The sequence below is a fragment of the Nannobrachium achirus genome, assembly GCF_963921795.1.
Source record: "Nannobrachium achirus genome assembly, chromosome: 1".
Lineage (NCBI taxonomy): Eukaryota > Metazoa > Chordata > Actinopteri > Myctophiformes > Myctophidae > Nannobrachium > Nannobrachium achirus.
Window position 1 is genome coordinate 58,286,904 of NC_137810.1, and position 18,234 is coordinate 58,305,137.

The 18,234-nt window shown below is 40.2% G+C and overlaps 2 protein-coding genes and 1 long non-coding RNA gene across 13 annotated transcripts in view; 2 read left to right on the forward strand and 1 right to left on the reverse strand.

Moving 5' to 3' along the window:
- Window positions 1–3,637: 3,637 nt before the first annotated feature.
- LOC308285035 lies at window positions 3,638–4,141 on the forward strand. Its single transcript, XR_013962045.1, has 3 exons — window positions 3,638–3,733; window positions 3,883–3,945; window positions 4,057–4,141. It is a non-coding gene; the product is annotated as an uncharacterized lncRNA (long non-coding RNA).
- A 10-nt stretch (window positions 4,142–4,151) lies between these two features.
- LOC308289013 (uncharacterized protein) lies at window positions 4,152–6,301 on the forward strand (the record flags this gene model as incomplete). Its single annotated transcript, XM_080730521.1, has 8 exons — window positions 4,152–4,283; window positions 4,495–4,595; window positions 4,808–4,866; window positions 5,074–5,244; window positions 5,336–5,385; window positions 5,505–5,529; window positions 6,008–6,027; window positions 6,182–6,301. Exons 1-8 carry the CDS (start codon window positions 4,221–4,223, stop codon window positions 6,299–6,301), a joined length of 609 nt encoding a protein of 202 aa, XP_080586647.1. The 5' UTR covers window positions 4,152–4,220.
- A 3,670-nt stretch (window positions 6,302–9,971) lies between these two features.
- LOC308281460 (uncharacterized protein) overlaps window positions 9,972–18,234 on the reverse strand; it is a 131,498-nt gene continuing 123,235 nt past the window's right edge. For 10 of the 11 annotated variants that reach the window (XM_080721656.1, XM_080721663.1, XM_080721659.1 and 7 more), the window contains 2 exons: window positions 17,979–18,038; window positions 9,972–12,468 (listed from right to left, as the gene is read on the reverse strand). In XM_080721656.1, the coding sequence (XP_080577782.1) occupies window positions 11,702–12,468; window positions 17,979–18,038 (827 nt within the window). In that variant the 3' untranslated portion in view covers window positions 9,972–11,701. The remainder of the gene's footprint in view (window positions 12,469–17,978; window positions 18,039–18,234) is intronic. The other variant, XM_080721658.1, reaches the window with a different exon arrangement.

An 18,234-nucleotide genomic window follows, 5' to 3' on the forward strand; every position in this document is an offset into this window, starting at 1 on the left:
GTAAAAGTCATTGGATTAGCCTACCAGTAATAACATCATGTTTTATTGTGTATACTTAAATGTGTATATTCATATTGTTTTGTTTCCAGATGTATATCTTCTCAGGGATCCTTGGTATTTCAATTACCCTTGACATCTTTACAAATGTGTCAGGCTACAATGACGGTAATTTCCCAGAGGCTTGTGCAGATATGTTGCCACAACATCGAGATTTCGGTGGTGGTGGTTATTATGAACCACTCAGCAGCAAGCCACCATATGAGATCACATACACCAAGAGAACCAACTTGAAAGAGCCGATTACAGGTACAGTATGCCAGTGGTTCTCAACCTGTGGTCCCCACTTTAAAAAATATATATATTACCTTATTACCTATTCTTTAATACCTAAAAGAATCCTGCATCAAAAGTAATTAACACACTTTAAAATTAAAAACTAGTCAAACATTGGTAAAATTCTCAAATAATTTAAGAAACGGGGAAAGGTTTTGAAAATAGACGATCCACAAGCTCAGAACGCCTTGCGTGACCTGTACCAAGCTTAAAGTACATAGCAGAACATTCAGGCTAAACCCTATTCTTCAATTATATGTAGTAAAAATACAACCTGAATGTTGTACTTTAAAGAGGTGGTGCCATAGTTTTGTACCTTTTCTGTTTTGTATGGGTCTATGAAGTTAACATTACTCTAATAGACCACGGGGTCGGGTTATAATGTGCAAATTTGCCTTCCCTGTGGGTACTTCCTGAAAGCTGAAAGCATCTGAGTCAAAAGGCTAACTTCAGCTCGGTCACATAAAAAACATAATTTTAACACTTTCTGTACATTTTTTTGGAAACAAATCTTCCTCCTAGTATAATCATAATACCTGATCATCATGTTTTAGGGGGGAGGGGGGGGGGGAGCATGGCACCGCCTCTTTAAGCTACTGTATCTGTCTATATCCTTTTCCAGTGACTCTTAAAAGCAGCTCAACCAATCATTTCAAGGGGTTTATGTTAGAGGCTCGGGACCAAGACACAGGCGCCCCTGCGGGGACATTCACTTTGTTGGACCATGGAATGACTCGTCTCCTGACGTGCAATGGATTGCCAGTAAGCATACTGTATATTGTGTATATATTTTTTTTCTCCATTGTTGATATGAGCAGGAGTCATATAGTTGTACGTATTTAGCTTAACTTTCATTCTCAATTATCCATTACATTTTGCTATACATTAACTTGAACACTAGCCTGTGATTCTCAAATCTAGATCCATAATGCTGCAATAGCTTTCTATTCTAATTGTATTCATGGGTCCCGCAGGTTTAAATTCCCTGATTATGGCGGTTACACCCCGCCACTCCGACATGTCTCCTTTCCGACATGTCTCCATTCCGACACTAACCCTAACCTAACCCTAAACTTAACCTCTATGGAAGTGTTGCCACTCCGACAATAAGAAGTCAATTTCGGAGTGGCGACATGGAGATTATTATTATTATTATTATTGTTGTTGTGTTTCAGAGCCACATTTCTTGAGGAATTTGATATATTTTGGAATCCAATCAATGAAACTGTACATGCTCCAACTCCAACCACAACCACCACTACAAACACCCCAACTACACAGCCCAACACAACTCCACAACTCCAATACAGACCTTCACAACTCCAATACAGACCACCACAACTCCAATACAGACCACCACAACTCCAATACAGACCTCCACAACTCCAATACAGACCTCCACAACTCCAATACAGACCTCCACAACTCCAATACAGACCACCACAACTCCAATACAGACCACCACAACTCCAATACAGACCACCACAACTCCAATACAGACCACCATAACTCCAATACAGACCACCATAACTCCAATACAGACCTCCACAACTCCAATACAGACCACCACAACTCCAATACAGACCACCACAACTCCCATAAAAAACACCACAACTCCAACACAGACCACCACAAATCCAACTACACAGACCACCACCATAATTCCAACAACACAGACCACCAATAAGTCCAACTACACAGACGACCACAACCCCAAATACATGTACCACCACTACTACAACAACCGAGAAAAATACAACTACAACAACACAGACCACTACAACTACAACAACACAGACCACCACTACAACTACAACTACGCATCATCAGTGTTGATATGAGCAGGAGTCATAGTTGTTCACATCTTTTGTTAGCTTTCATTCTCAATTATCCGTTAGATTGTGTGATAAATTAACTTGAACGCAAGCCAGTGATTCTCAAATCGAGCCATGGGGACCCATACTGCTGCTAGCTTTCTATTCTAATTGTATTCAGTATGTAGCCTAGGTTTAAAGCTTTAAATGGCCTAGGTTTAAAGCTTTAAATGGCCTAGGTTTAAAGCTTTAAATGGCCTTCACAAAAGTTGATCGAGCATTCTCTGCTGCAGGCCCCAAACTCTGGAACAATGTTCCACCACACATCAATTCCGGCCCCACTATTGAAAACGTTAAATCAAACTTAAATACTAACTTTTACTCTGTTTAGGTTTCCTCTTTGTTCTCTGTTTTAATCTGTCTGTTTGCTTTTGATACTTATGTTTATTTGTTCATCATTATGTTTTGAGCATTATGTCATTGACGAGGCACATTCTCTTGACTGGAAAAGCATGTTGTATCAACTCCTGTGGTTTTTAAGAGTGCTACAAATACAAATAAAGGTGACTTGACTTAACTTGTCTCTTAGGCTTCTACTGTTAGTAATAAAAACAACAGAAGGAAGACATCCATTGTTGTTAACTGGACTGGAATGGATACGGAGCCAAACATCTTTTTTAGGTTAGTGTTTTAATAATTTTGTAGGCTTATAGTACTATCAAATAATGTAATGGTTTAGACAGAGACTTTTGCACACTTGGTTAATACAATGTGCAATGCATGTAACAACCATAATTTCTGCCAGATCACATTCAGTCTGAAAGTGATGGTTGTGGTGTTGTAGGAGGAGTAGGCCTAGGACTAAAGACATAAACTTAAGTAAAGACTTATTTACTCCTATCCCCTTATTAATATTCATAATCTAAATATAGAATTTGAGTACCCGGAAAAGTGCTCTATACATCTGAGTCATCATCGTCGTCATCATCATCATCATCATTATTATTAAATGTATTATTATGTTTCTTATTTTTATTTTCAGAGCCACATTTCTTGAGGAATATGATATATTTTGGAATCCAATCAATGAAACTGTACAAGCTCCAACTCCAACCACAACCACTACTACAAACGCCCCAACTACAGAGACCACCATAACTACAACTACACAGTCCACCATAACTTCAACTACACAGCCCACCACAATTCCAACAGCACAGCCCACCACAATTCCAACAGCACAGGCCACCACAATTCCAACAGCACAGCCCACCACAATAATAACAGCACAGCCCACCACAATACCAACAGCACAGCCCAGCACAATACCAACAGCACAGCCCAGCACAATACCAACAGCACAGCCCAGCACAATACCAACAGCACAGGCCACCACAATACCAACAGCACAACCCAGCACAATACCAACAGCACAGGCCACCACAATACCAACAGCACAGGCCACCACAATACCAACAGCACAGCCCACTACAATTCCAACAGCACAGTCCACCACAACTCCAACTGCAAAGACCAGCACAACTGCAACAACTCCAACAAGTCCGCCTTGTCCGCCAATCATCTTGGTAACACAAATTCAGCAACATTTTCTTGTTAATTAATGTACTGTCTATGTACTACTAATGTACTACTATCTCTCTCTTCATCTGTATGACCTGTTGTCTCGCTCTCTCCCTGTTTACGTCTTACCTCCTGTTCCTTTGTTTATATTCAGACCTTTCTTCGGCTAGGCTTGGCGTTCTTGATTGGAAGGAAATGTTCCTACACACTGACTTTGGTATGCTTTCTTGAAACATATAACTTCCATGACATTTGGTTCCATGACATACAAATTGGTTCTAAAAGAGATGCCTTAACAGAAGTTCAACCTCCCCCTCTCTTACTACAGATAGACACAGAATCCATGCTTGATGGCGATCCTTACCTTCGTCTAAATTGGGTGAGACATTTTAAGATTACGGTACATTTCTCTAACAACACAAGTGCGTAGGTTCATGAATTAAGAAAATAATAATGCTTTATTTTTGGTAGGTGTGTGTAACCTTTTGTTGGATGCTGACTCTGATGGCTGAGATCATTGCCTTGATCATGTTTTTTCTGTTGGAATCCAGAAATGTGAGTGTTAATAATGTTTACTACGCCATCTGATTATGTACTGAGATTATTTGGACAACAAAACTGTTGCTTACTCATTGTGTGTGTGTGTGTGTGTGTGTGTGTGTGTGTGTGTGTGTGTGTGTGTGTGTGTGCGTGCGTGCGTGCGTGCGTGCGTGCGTGCGTGCGTGCGTGCGTGCGTGCGTGCGTGCCTGCGCATTTGTGTGTTCAGGTCACTCTCATTGCTCTGGTTTGTGTGGCGATTGTTGTTACTGTAGTGAAGTCGATATCAAGTTGTATCATCCTACCACGCATTGGACCGAGTCATGAACTGTAAGTTTCTGCTGAATCAATACAGACAGACAGACAGACATGTAATATTATATATACTGTGTATATACTGTGTAGGCCTACTATATACACATTGGGTGATTGATAGATTTTTGAGGGGCAATATGGCCCAAAGTAGAACCAGTCACATTTGGAGCTTGACCAAGAACATCAGCAACTATCTTCACAAATGTTCTTTTTTAATTCTTTTTAAGGAAGGACATCTATCTTCGTGCTGACCAAGTGGTTTCCTTCATCCATGAGATTTTTAGCAGTAAGGAAATCCTACTATTTTTTTTTATCTCAATGAAATGACTGGAGCTTATTTGGGCACAGTCTTGGGTCAATTTAGAGACTCTTAGGAGTTCATCTTTACATAAAGTGAAATTAATACTCGGGATCTTGCTGTGTATAATGTTTCATAATGTTAACATGTCAAGTCGTTTTAGAGAAAGATAACACTTGACTGATTCAAACACAGTTGCTGCCATCTTCGTGGGTTCGAGGGAGATTGAGGATTGTACCCTGCAGGATAATACAACAGCCCTCTTGCTGCTGAAAGTGATGGGCGGCTATACGACTTGGAGGTTCCTGTTTTACATATTAGTCTTTATTAGCCATATCAACAGAAACAACAGGCTGTGCGAGAAAGGTGAATTTTATATTCTATATGTTTTCTGTTTTAAATACTATTCAAGCTTGTTTGGTTAAAAAGCAGAATAAACTCTTGGACACTTTTTCAGTTGCAGGAAGTTTACAAATGAGTGACATAAGGAAGGGTGGCAACATAAAAGTGAGACTTTACACACTACATTAATGAAGTATTAAATCATGGCAAGATAATGTATTATTACTTTAATAATAAGAAATAATAAGGCCACTTTCACTTGTGTCATTACTTCTGAATTCAAGGTGGCGCCCAGTGGAAGAACAGCAGGTCAGAACCGCTAACATTCATTCACATGGATCAATATATTAGTGTCTTCTTGATAAATGCAGGCTTTCCACAATGAATTGCAATTGCAAGATTTTTTGGAGACCATATTCAAAGTTTTTTTGATGAAAAGAGATGTAGATAAACAACAGTGCTTAGCAGATTTGTAGGACCATGTGCATGCGGTATAGACTGCGGAATTATCATAAAAATAAGTATGGCAATTTTACTGTTACATTTGAATGCTGTAAAGCATTGTTATGTCTGTGTCTGTATTGTCAAAGTAAAAACATAAGAAATGGCTCACAACCATAAGAATGTACCTTGGATTTTTGGATAGTCAACTTTATTTTTTGTCGTCTTACTTTAGATGAATGTAAATGATTGAAGACTACGTCTGTTTTAGTCTTTAATATACACATCAAAAGATTAAACAAATCTAAATAAACAGCAGGCAGTGATCGATTAATAGATGTTGCAGGAAATGGTGAATGGAAGGAGGTGAGAATCAGCACACACCTTATATTCATGACTTACATAAATGATTTACCCAGTTGTATTTAAATAACTGCAAGAAGTATCAATTCAATTCAACAGATCATGCACTGTGACAGCAATGTAAACATGCCTTTTTCCACTACTGTCTGAATTTCAGATGGCACGCAGGCGCAGCAAAAGAGCCAGGACAGTCAATGCTGCCGTCTCTTTTATCTTCTACCTTGGAAACATTTGTTTTGTTGTAACTCTTATCGTCTTATTGTATCGCATAAATTAATGTGTCCTGTAAATGTAAGTAAATTAGGGTTGTCAGAACTTGTCACACTCACACACACTTCTGGGCGTATCACAGCACAACAGGAAGGAGCCCTGGATGGAGAGTGAAGAATGCTACGAATGGCACTAGGTGTCACATGGACGGACCACATCAGATATGTGGACCTTTATGGGGACGAGGGTTCCCACGGTCATGACATTCCTGGAAATATTTTGAAATTAGAAAAAATATTTTTCCAGTACTGGAAAAGTTTTGGAATTTATCAAGGGTCCTGCAAGGTCCTGGAAAAAATAGCTATGCATTGTCTTTGGTTATTGATTTTGTTAATACCTCTGAAATGACAAATTAAACATGGGCCAAATTGTCAAATATTAGAGGCAGAAATTGTGAAAATCAATAGAGCACGTAGATCTGCTATTATCACAATAGAACAACCGTGTTACACAAAATTCCTCAACTCTTAGTGCTCGTCAGGGTGCCGGGTCCCCAGTTAAAACATGATTATTTCGGGGGTCATGGCCTGAAAAGGTTGAGAACCACTGGCATACACTACCTGTCTTTGGGCATTGCGCATAGGAGTAAGCGACCTGTTATTGAGCTGAATTATTGTTATATAGTCCTGGAAATTGGGTAAATTTTTTTGGAAAAGTATGGGAAATTAATTGGTAAAAATGTGTGGGAACCCTGGGGGACCTACCATGGGTCACAGACAAAGTCAGAGGGGGAAGTATGAGGCTGGCAGGGCACTGTGTCAGGCACCCAGAACTAGCAGAAAGCAAACTGCTTCTATGGGAGCCAACCCAGGGCAAAGCCAGGAAAGGCAAGAATGCACTGCGGAGCGACACCTTATTATTTAACAACACCGTAGAGCTCAAGACCCTGATGTTAGATAGGAGAGTGTGGAGGGAAGTTATCCAGGAGTATTATAACATTCAAGAGTCGAGTCAAGACTGCATGTGACTATATGCGAGAGAAAAAGGATCCCCCAGTAAAAGTTACAGTACTGGTATGGAGGATGCCATGTTCATAGTTCATACACAGTAATACACATTGTTGAGTTGTCACTGGCTGTCTTCCCTGAAGCTGAACGCTGAAATACTTTGCTTGCCTGAAATGGGGGTTGAATATCTTCATGTGCCAGGCACCACCAGTCAGTAGACTAGGAATGTTGGCAGCATTATTTAGGCCTACATCACATAGTTCAAATGTGCCACAACTATGAAAAATGCCATCCATTTATAATCAAATTGCACATGTTAATAAAGTGTACAAACAATAAATAAATTCACATTGTGTCTTAATTTCCATATTTCTTTAATTGTAGTGCTAATAGCTTTGTATCAACTAACTTTCTTTGCATGACAAACTCTATAAGCAAACACAAGAGATGGCATGTTTATTGAAGGGCAAAGTCATTCAAAAATAAGACCCTAATAAAGCTTTATAACTAATGGGTCTATACATCAGTTGGACTGTTGATCTAATAATGTGGTCAATGTTACCGTGCCTAAATGAGAAGCTTCTGGGAACCCAGATTACCGTGCCGGGGGTAGCCTATTAGTTTGTTGTGGCGTTGCCTGCAATGCAATGTGAGGATGAAAGCATTTCTTGATACTTAACACTGTTGATATTATAAGAGGTAATTCAATATTTAGAAAATAAATACAACTTTTTATTTTTGTTTGAATGGCATTCATAACATTACAACTGTAACAGGTTTCAGTGAGGGTGGGGTGCTGTTTCACAGGGTAAAGGCTGAATGGCTCAATATAATTTTATATCAAACTTAGACCTGTCTGTGTCTGTGTATCATTAACCCATATACATGATTGATTCAAAGGGTTTATGAGTATTTACTTTGCACCCACAATGACTCAGTTTTCAGTAGTTTTACTCCTACTCCACTAATCTTAGAGGCAAATATTGTACTTTTACACAACTACGATTATTTGAAAACTTTACTTTGTAGATTTTGATTATTTCAAAACATACATTAACCACTTCTACCCTATTTATAGTTCAGACATTTGCAACTAGCCGATCAACAAGCTTGTAGATCTGCTATTTTCAAAAGATTTGTATACATTTTAAAACTCGTGAAAAGGGACATTCTGCATTCTATTTTTGGTACTTAAAGTACATTGTGATGCCAATACTTTTGTACTTTTACTCAAGTAGGTCACATACTCATCACACCCATTCCCTCACATGCAATTTCAGTTAATAATAAAACAGTAAAATGTGTTTCCTTATTGTGCTCCAGGTTCTGTATTTGTCAAGCCATTGCACATACATTGTAAAGCATTATGGCACCCCCTGCTGGAGCTGTTACACATTTTATGATTTGATGGACTGAAGACAGACATACCTCATCTTCACCAAATGTGTTGCCCGAGTAATTGATATAATCATTAATTAGCTGAAGTTACAACATGGATTATTGTGAGACTCATTGCATTGTAACAAAATTAACAAAGAACAGACTAATGTAAACAAATGACAACCTTGATGCAATGTTCAAATGGAAACTCATTAAAGTACCTGTATTGCTGGCTGCCTACATTTTCATTATACAGTTAAAATAAAATAAAAAGAAAGACGAGCTAGTGAAAATGTTTACTTCTGATATTTGTGAGTTTGGCAAAACAATAGCATAGTGTCAGGCAGCTCAAGTGAGGTAATGCCTAGAAAACAAATCTCTGGGCAAGATACAGAACAGACACATACTGTAGGTGCAGTTAGTAACCACTTTGTAAATTACTCATATTTCGCCTTGTATTGCAACTACCTTGTTGTGTCTGTTGTTTGTAGTTTCAAAAAAAGTGCACTAAGTGCATTCAATATCTATTAATTTACCGAATGTCTGACTGTCTGTCTGCATGCTTACATCACTGATATTAAGAGTGTCGCCACCATGGTAACAATGCCCAACTGACTGACATCACAACAGTTCCCAAATTTGGAGATGACATCACAGACATGCCTGGACACGGAACACCATATATGGGCATAAAAGAGTGACAGCCAGCCAGATAGATACAACAGGCATTGCACTTGCACAACTGGACATCAATGGTGACTACTTCTGCCCAACGGGCACCGGTCTGGGTGTTTTTAAAGACCCAATGAAATGACTATTTTGGGTATTTTATTTTGAAGTTTCAGTTTAAAAAGGAAGCCTGTGTGTTTCTGAACCAATCCGAGGGGACCAGCCCTTCAGGCGATGGAATTTAAAATCTGAGTAATGGTAGTAATGGGAGCCAGCAATGGGAAACAAACAGGTGAATGTAATCAAAGGTTCATTTATATTCAAAAAGTCTATCTATGTCATCACTTTTTGAATTTCTGTTCACAGGAAGTAATTAAGAATGGCCTATTTAGGGACCTTTGATATACACAAAACATTTTGTATTTTTTTTTTTTTTTTTGGCATCTAGTGTTAGGTATGGCCATATTATCACTACAGATATGCTCTAAAAGTGTGAAAAACATGTTTTTGATTTCACCCTGTCTTTAAATGAGGACAGTGGACCCCAGGAAGACTAGCTGTGATCCTAACAAATGAACACCTCCTTTGGACCACTGAGAAACCTCAACCCTGGTTTATACAAATGCACTGGCAAGTAGCAAAATAATCTTTATTTATTCACAACTTAACATCTATTCATAAGCAATAGCACTACAAAAAACAAACCATCTCAATATGACCAAGAGAAAACAGAGTGAAGGAGTGGGGAAATGGTCAAACCATTTAAAGTTACATTCCATAAGTTTCATCATGCCCGTTATCTCACTTTCCAGATAGAGAGGTAACTGCAGCGATGACTGAACTACAATAAAGATGATGGTACATCTAGTGTCCAATCCATTACGCCGTCTACTTCAAATAACTTTACTTGACATTGTCAACCAATGTGTAATACACAATACCAGGTTCTACATGGAGTTGTAGTTTCAACCACTGCAGATGTGCTAGTTATATTGTATTTTATATTGTATTACAAACTACCATACAGATTGGTTAAAGTACATTTTGTTTGTCAAGTCTTGGATTGTAGCTTTTCATGTTGTAATATCTGGAAAACCTAATATTGCCATAATCAAGTAGTTCATAGTAAAGGTCAAAATAATCTTCTCTTTGTGAGAATGTAAGGCACAATCTGCGATTTGCTGACTAAGATTTAGTCAAAATATTACCATATCAAATATTACATTTGTAAATGTCATTTTGTGTCCCCAATTAGCTAAATTATTTTCAGAGCTCTTCGTGTAAAAAAATAAACATTGTGTGAACAGTCACACAAATATATTATATACAGAGGTTTAAAAACACTCCACTCCACACATAAGACGGTATCACAAATATATACTTACCAAATGCAGCATGGAATCAGTAGCTACAGCAAAGGTTAAAATCAGAAGATACAGTACTATAGCAAAAGCAAATCTAATCAATTACAAAAGGGATGGAATGAAATGATCTAGTGGTGTTGTGTAGATCCACCCAACTCTTTACACGATTGAAAGGTTATCCCTTACGAAGTGGTTGAACAAGGTGCTATCAGTTTGTAATTCAGACAAGAGACAAAATAAACCATAACAGGATATACTGTATACAAAAAAAATCAAGCTCATGTAATGAACAAACTCTAGGTATGTAATAAAAAGTAATGGAAAAGCCTTCAGTATGGGTACCTCACTCACATTGGTTGTCAAATGTCTTCTGGTTTTACTGCCATGAAGAATAAGTACAGAACAAGAGTGGTACATAGTACAGTTGTGCCTAATTGTAACGCAAGTCTGCAAACGTAGGAAAATAATAATATATTATCCTGAGAGGGGCACAAATGCAACCTTCAAATATTTAGCCTCTAATCTAATCAAGTCGACAACACAGAAGGCAAACTGACCTCATCACCGCTTTGGTATTTCAGCTGCTCTTTTCTCCAGAACTCCTTCAGCGAGACTAGAAGAACAAAGCTAAATGTTTTAAGCTGTATCCTTCCTGACATCCTCAAAGTTGCCAGTTCAGTTCAGTTCAGCCAGACAACGATTCCAAGTCTGAATGATCCATACTTAGTTTGTAACTGTGCCTCCTGAATGCCAATAACAGAAGATGTTATGTGTTTGTCATTTCAGTTCACCAAAATAAAAAATCAAATATCTTAAAAATATATTTTGGGTTTTTCATTTCTGCTAAGCAGCAAGCTATTTATTATATAGGCTTCAAAAAATTTGATTTACAGTACAAAATTGTGTAACTGCCATGTCAAAACGAAAGTCAAGGGGGAGGGAATCTGCCAACTCCCTCTCATTTTCATCGATTCTGTTGCATAGAGCGTTTCGGCAGAAGCATTTGTAAAGTGTGTGTGAGCCTACAGTCTGGTTCAAGAGGCTAGTTCACTGGCATCCCTTCTGCTCTACCTCATCCTCTGCTGCCACTGGCAGGATAAGGTGTGAAATGCTGCTCCACAGTCCACTGAACTTGTTCACATCCATCGTGTTGAAGTCACCCTGTTGGCCAGTGTCCACGAAGCGTTTGTTAATGTAATCGTGCACCAATTCCTCAACATCATTCATGCTCGTATGCTCCTGCACCTCTTCTTGGGGAAGCAACACCGTGAAGGCCAAGAACACCTGCTTGTAGGCGAAGTTCACGTGGTGGCGGTAACGGTAGAAGATGAGTGTGGAGCCTGGAGGCAGTTCCTCGAATCGGTGGATGACGGCCGCGGGCTTGTTCCCTTCGAAAGCTCTCCGCAGCTGGTTGTCAATGTCCAGCTTGACCTGGTCACTGTCCAGGTGGGCTTTACCGGCTCCGTCGATGTGGAGGACGGAGGCGTTGTGGGCGGAGGAGAAGGCGGAGGCCAGGCCTCGGGCCAGGCAGTGCAGGGTCTTCTCTGCCTTACGACCGGCAGTCAGGATGAGGCTGACGGGCTTGGTGGGCCGCTCCATCAGGAGGTGTCTCTCCAGGTGGATCCGGCCCCTCCGCCACAGCTCGGCGCGCTGCGTGGGGAACCTGGACTGGATCAGCTTCAGTTCCTGGCGGAAGACGTCTACCGGCCGGACCTCCTTCTGCTCAGGTGGAGACTGAGAGCTGAAGGCGTGAAGGCATACGGCCAGGACTGCAACCAGGACTACGCCCATGATACCCCACAATCTGTTGTTACCTACAGAGAACACAATACAGACAAGACAGTACAGAGGTCAGTTGTTTCTTTTGTCATTACGTCAACTGTTACTGTAAACTAGTCCTGTGCCCGGGGGGGGGGGGGGGGGGGGGGGTGTGTGCACAGTATCTGAGAGATTGAATGTAGGAGTCTCAGAAGTCATGTTGGAGTGCCCATTGGGCAGATCTTTATGCCCATACATGGTGTTCCGTGTCCAGGCCAGTCTGTGATGTCATTACTATGACGTGATGTCAGCATGCAGACAGACGGTTACCATGGCGGCAAAACTGTGTAGTGTGTAGTATCAGTGATGTCAGCATGCAGACGGTCAGACAGACATTCGCTAAATTAATAGTTAATAACCATCTTTGTTGTGTCAGGCACTCAGCAATAGCTTGATGCAATCCTCAATGATGACAGACAATGAGACCAATGGTTTTCAAAAGCTGGTGCAAGGGGGAGAAGACGACAGCCAGCCACATGGCCTCCCCTAAGTAACAAGAAATCTTGTGAAATAAAATGTTGTAAACCAATCAGTGGCGGTCTGTCAGGGCTAGCGAAGTATTATGTGAAGGTCCTACTTGCCTGATAAAGAAATGTATATTTAATAATATATATCTATTTTTCATTCATTTATTTTGCTGCTTTCATTCTCTCTCTCACTCAGTCAGGCTGGACACACTGCTTCCACTAGGGGCGCACGTCTAAAAATGCAATTGTTTTTTTTAACCAATCAGGTGTTTTCTTGTGTTGTCTCCAGGTAAGATAGAGCCCCTCTGAACCTCAGTTAGAGTGTCTGCTGCCTTTGAAGTGAATGGTCGTTGGGCAATGTATTGTTATTGGCTGGTTCTTTAACCAATCACATTTTGAATTTTCCCTCCTGGGCGCATTTTTTCAAATGGGGTCACCTTCTAGAGTGTTCTAAAGATCCCATCTCTGGGAATAAACATTGTCCAATCAGAAAAGAGAACTGCTGATATTCACATATCCCAGCCCTGGGACGAAATATTGTTAGTCCAATGAGAAAAGAGAATTGCTTCCTGATTCACATGGAGTTGTCGTTTGACCTGAGCAGAGCTACATTCTACATTTACTCACAACAATTAACACATAAAGAAACGAAAAATGGCGGAAGGAGGAGAAGAGACAGAATTAGTGGCGGATTTACTGGCAAGGCCGTTTTCAAGGAGACCTTTTCAAGAAAAGCTTGACATTATAACAAAGGGTCGGCCTACACCAGACCTGCCGAGGCTGACCAAGCAAGAGAAAGGATTTGTCCGACATTTCCAGTCTACCAATTATGCACGGTACCCGTGGCTTACTGGATCGGCGCAACTTATTAAATTATATTGCTGGGAATGCATGTTATTTTCAACTGCGCATGGTGCTTGGAGCCACGATGGTTTTGCAAATCTTACCTGCCTAACGAAAGCTGCAGGCAAGCACCAGGGTACTGCAGGCCATCTCCAAGCAACAGTGACCATGAAAAGGTTTGGTCGCGACAGGGTGGACCTACAACTAAATGAACAAGTTCGAAGGGAAACTGAACTGCACAACGAACAAGTTAAGAAAATCAGGGACATTTTGAAGAGGCTGATTAACTCTGTCATTTTCCTGGGGAAACAAGCTCCCATTTCGTGGCCATGATGAGAGCAGGGAATCCACTAACAAGGGAAACTATGTTGAGCTCCTTAATTATCTGGCGGAACATGACCCAGATTTTTATTATCATCTCACAACCAACAAAGTGTTTAGTGGGACTTCAGGGAAGATACAAAACGATTTGATTAATGCCATAGCTGAAGTGATGGGAGAGAAGATAAAAGGAGAGATACAAAAAGCACCGTTTCTTGCCGTTATGGTGGACGAAACGACAGATGCAAGCAACGCAGCACAGCTTTCTTTAATGGTTCGTTATGCGACAGACAATGGTGTTAAGGAACGGTTCATCAGATTTGAGAATGTCTCTAGTGGTAAGCGGGCTGATGACATTGCTACTCTCATTTTCAGATTCCTGGAGGAAAATAAGTGTTTGGATAAGGTGGTTGCACAGTGCTATGATGGCGCAGCTGTTATGTCCTCCGGGTTAAATGGGGTACAAGCTAAAGTTAAGGTGAGGTGTCCCCAGGCTTTATTTGTACATTGCTATGCCCACAAACTAAATTTAGTTCTGACCCAGGGAGCATCAAAGGTTAGGGAATGCAAAATATTTTTTGCAAATCTCAATGGCCTGTCTGCGGTTTTTTCTAGATCTCCTAAACGCACAGAGCTTCTTGATGCGATCTGTCAAAAGCGCCTGCCTCGCGTTGCACCTACACGTTGGCATTATAATTCAAGATTGGTCAGCACTGTATTCGAAAAGAGAGAGGCCCTAAAGGAGCGTTTTGAGCACATTATAGACCATTATGATGAATATGATGATGATGCTGTGAACAGTGCTGATGGATACATTAAGCACTTGAATAATTTTGAGTTTAATTTTTTGCTCTCCACTTTTAATGGCATTTTGGCTCACTCCGAGGTGGTTTTTGGAGTACTTCAGAACAAGTCACATACAATTCTATCTAAAAAGAGTAGATGAGTTTTGTGACACTATTGAGAGGGAGAGGGGAAGATTTGATGCCATTTACGATGACACTGTGAGCGCAACAGGTGAACCACGTGCACGGCGGGGCAGAGCAGGGGATAATATCCGCGCAAGTTATAAAACACTGCATGGGGAGATTGTGGATAACCTTATTGGACAGCTAAGAAACAGGTTTCAAGACCACGAGAAAATAAAATTCCTCTCTCTCATAAACGCAAAAGAGTTCCCTACATATCGGACAGCATTCCCGGAGGAGGCATTCAAGAGCCTCACGGAGAGCCACGGACCCCTCTTCGACCTCCCGCGGCTTAAAACAGAGCTCACAGTAATGTATGGCATCACTGATTTCGCAGGGAAAAGCCCTTCTGATCTTCTTCTTTTCCTTCAGAAGGAGGATCTACGTACAAGTCTGCATCAGCTATACAAATTGACATGTCTGGCAGTGACAATTCCAGTATCCACAACCTCTGTGGAGCGTTCATTTTCAGCCCTAAAACGCATTAAGACATATGCAAGAAATACGATTGGACAGGCTCGTCTCTCAGCGTTGGCCTCCATGGCAATAGAGAGGGACTTCTTAACCCTTAAGTTCTGTTCGGGTCATTTTGACCCGTTTTACATTTTCATTTGAAAAAAAAAGGTAGAAGTTTAATTTTTTTCCACCTGAAACTCACTGGCCTTAAAGATTCTTCTGAGATGAACGTGTAAAAAAAATATTTTTGCACTACACCCATGCTACACCCCCCTCATATTTTTTGAACCTTAAGTGCTGTTCGGGTCATTTTGACCCGGAAGCACATAATTATGCACAGAAATACACAGTATTGTGCCAAAACACAGACACACAGCCCCCCCCCCCTTCTAACACCCTTCCGAAGCCCCCCTGTCTGATTTTCATTTTTTCCTATAAGCATGAGCAATATTGCCCAGTATTAAATAAAGTAGTTTTTTTACATGAATTCCAGCTAAATCAGTAAAAACGCCTAGCTTGTTCAGTGTTTAATGTGATATAGCAAAGCAGAAATGCAAACATTTACCATATATATCATATGAATTGTTTGGTATTGAGTCAAAGTCAATGTATCATGATGATTTGTTGAGTTAGAATTTATATTAGTGTTGTTTTTTTTAAACCAAATATCCCCCGGGTCAAAATGACCCGAACAGAACGAAGGTGTAGTGAATCTGAACAGAACTTGTTAATGGAATTAAAGCGCAGAGAAGTTGGATTTAACCTGCACGACCATGTCACTGAACTGTTTCTAAAGAAAGAAAGGAGGATGGATTTTGTCTTTAAATGATGGATGTGAGCTGCCTCCTACGCACTGTATTGCCATTCACCATGGTGAGTTTAATCCATGTTTATATAATTTTGTTGTTTTGCTATGCTGATTCATTCATTGTTTTGTATTTGTTCTTATTGCTGCCAGCCGTGGCCCTGTGTGTGCATGTGTGTGCGAAGCTTGGTTCAGTTCAGTTGGCTGGAAATGGGAAATGTGTGTGTCTGGGTCAATTTGGGTAAAAAATAAATTAATGTCAGTCAACTGCGAATCAACTGTCAATTTTCTTTACTCCTAAATTAACTAAAGATCCTCCTTTAACGAATTCATCCATATGCTTCTTGTTTCAACACATTGTTTATTCATTATATCATATTAATGTTCCGCGTTTTTCCTTGCTCATCCATCCTGCGTTCTGCGCTCAGCTGTGAGTGTGTGTGTGTGTGTGTGTGTGTGTGTGTGTGTGTGTGTGCACGCACTGCAGCGTGTAACTAGTCTCAGAAGCTTGGCTGTGATGAGGCCTGTTGAATCATGTGTATATCAACATATATTTTGCGTGCTTTTGTGTTGTAGGCTATGAAAATATGGTTGTGACTGAGTTTATTGTTGTATCGGGCTCTGCTGCTAGTGCAGGCAGCAGCACTCTGTACGGCGCAATATTGGCAGATCGTATGCGAAGGCATGTGCACGTGCCCGGGCAAGTGCGCGTGCATGTGCACGTGCGTGCATATGCGCAGCAGCCATGGCGAAGGCCCGGGTATTGAACCCACGGTCCGCCACTGAAACCAATCATCAAGGACGATGATACACGAAAGAAGAAGGACCCAGATCTTCAACGCATCCGACCTCAAGATTGCGAAAGGAAAAAGACGGGAAGCTTGAAGCCAGAGACAATCGCTAAAGTTAATTCACCCACAGTATTTAGACATATTATTATTATTATTATACAATACATATTATGAGGTCCTAAAGTTCGATTTGTTTATTTGGTGCTACACACCAGAGTGCCTGTGTGCGTGTATGACCACATAAGTTCTTTCTTACGGTTGTTATATGTTGTCGCGTTATGAGGTTTGTGTATTCAGGCTAAAATAGCTGTAACTATTTTAGATCCATCTAAAAAAATAGAATATTGTGTAAAAAAGTATTGCAGATGCCATAGCACCCAAAATCATTACTGACATTTCTCTATTATCCTTCTATTAAATCCTTGTTTGAGTGGTCTTGTGTAATATTGTAATATTTTGAAATATGGACTTTTGATATTCGAGAACTGTATGCCATAAAAGATTTACAAAAAAAAAGTTGGAATAATTCACTGAATGTGCAATGTATCTAGAATATATGAAGCTTTCAAGAAATATATTAAAGTTTCAAGAACATTTACTTTTACACAATATTCTTTATTTTTTTATGGATCTGTACCTACATGCTCGCTAATAGTGGGTGACGGTCAGAGAATGCGATTGTTGGTTCTGATGCACTGTTACTAAACCACACACAACCCTGTGCTTGAGCTTGTAGATTAGCTATTTTCGGCTCACACATACATACACACACTGCATACAGTAGAACCCTTCTGGTACAGTTTTTAGTTTAAATAGATTCCCTTAGGTTAACCTTTTGATCCAGTTCACCATTACCTTGATCTCCTGCAGGACTTTCTTGGTCCTTTACGACACCATCAGGCTTGTCTGTTGAACCTGTGGAGAGTTTGGAGAAGCCGGTTAAAAACAGCAAGTGACACATTGGTAAAGAGAAACAACATTTTGACATGTTCCCTCAAAAGATTTTAATATTTAACAGGAAAAAAAAGGGGAAAAAAGTGATTATAGCCAATGTACACGCTCACACTCACAGTGCATTGTGAGCTTGTTGATTAGCTATTTTTGGCTCACA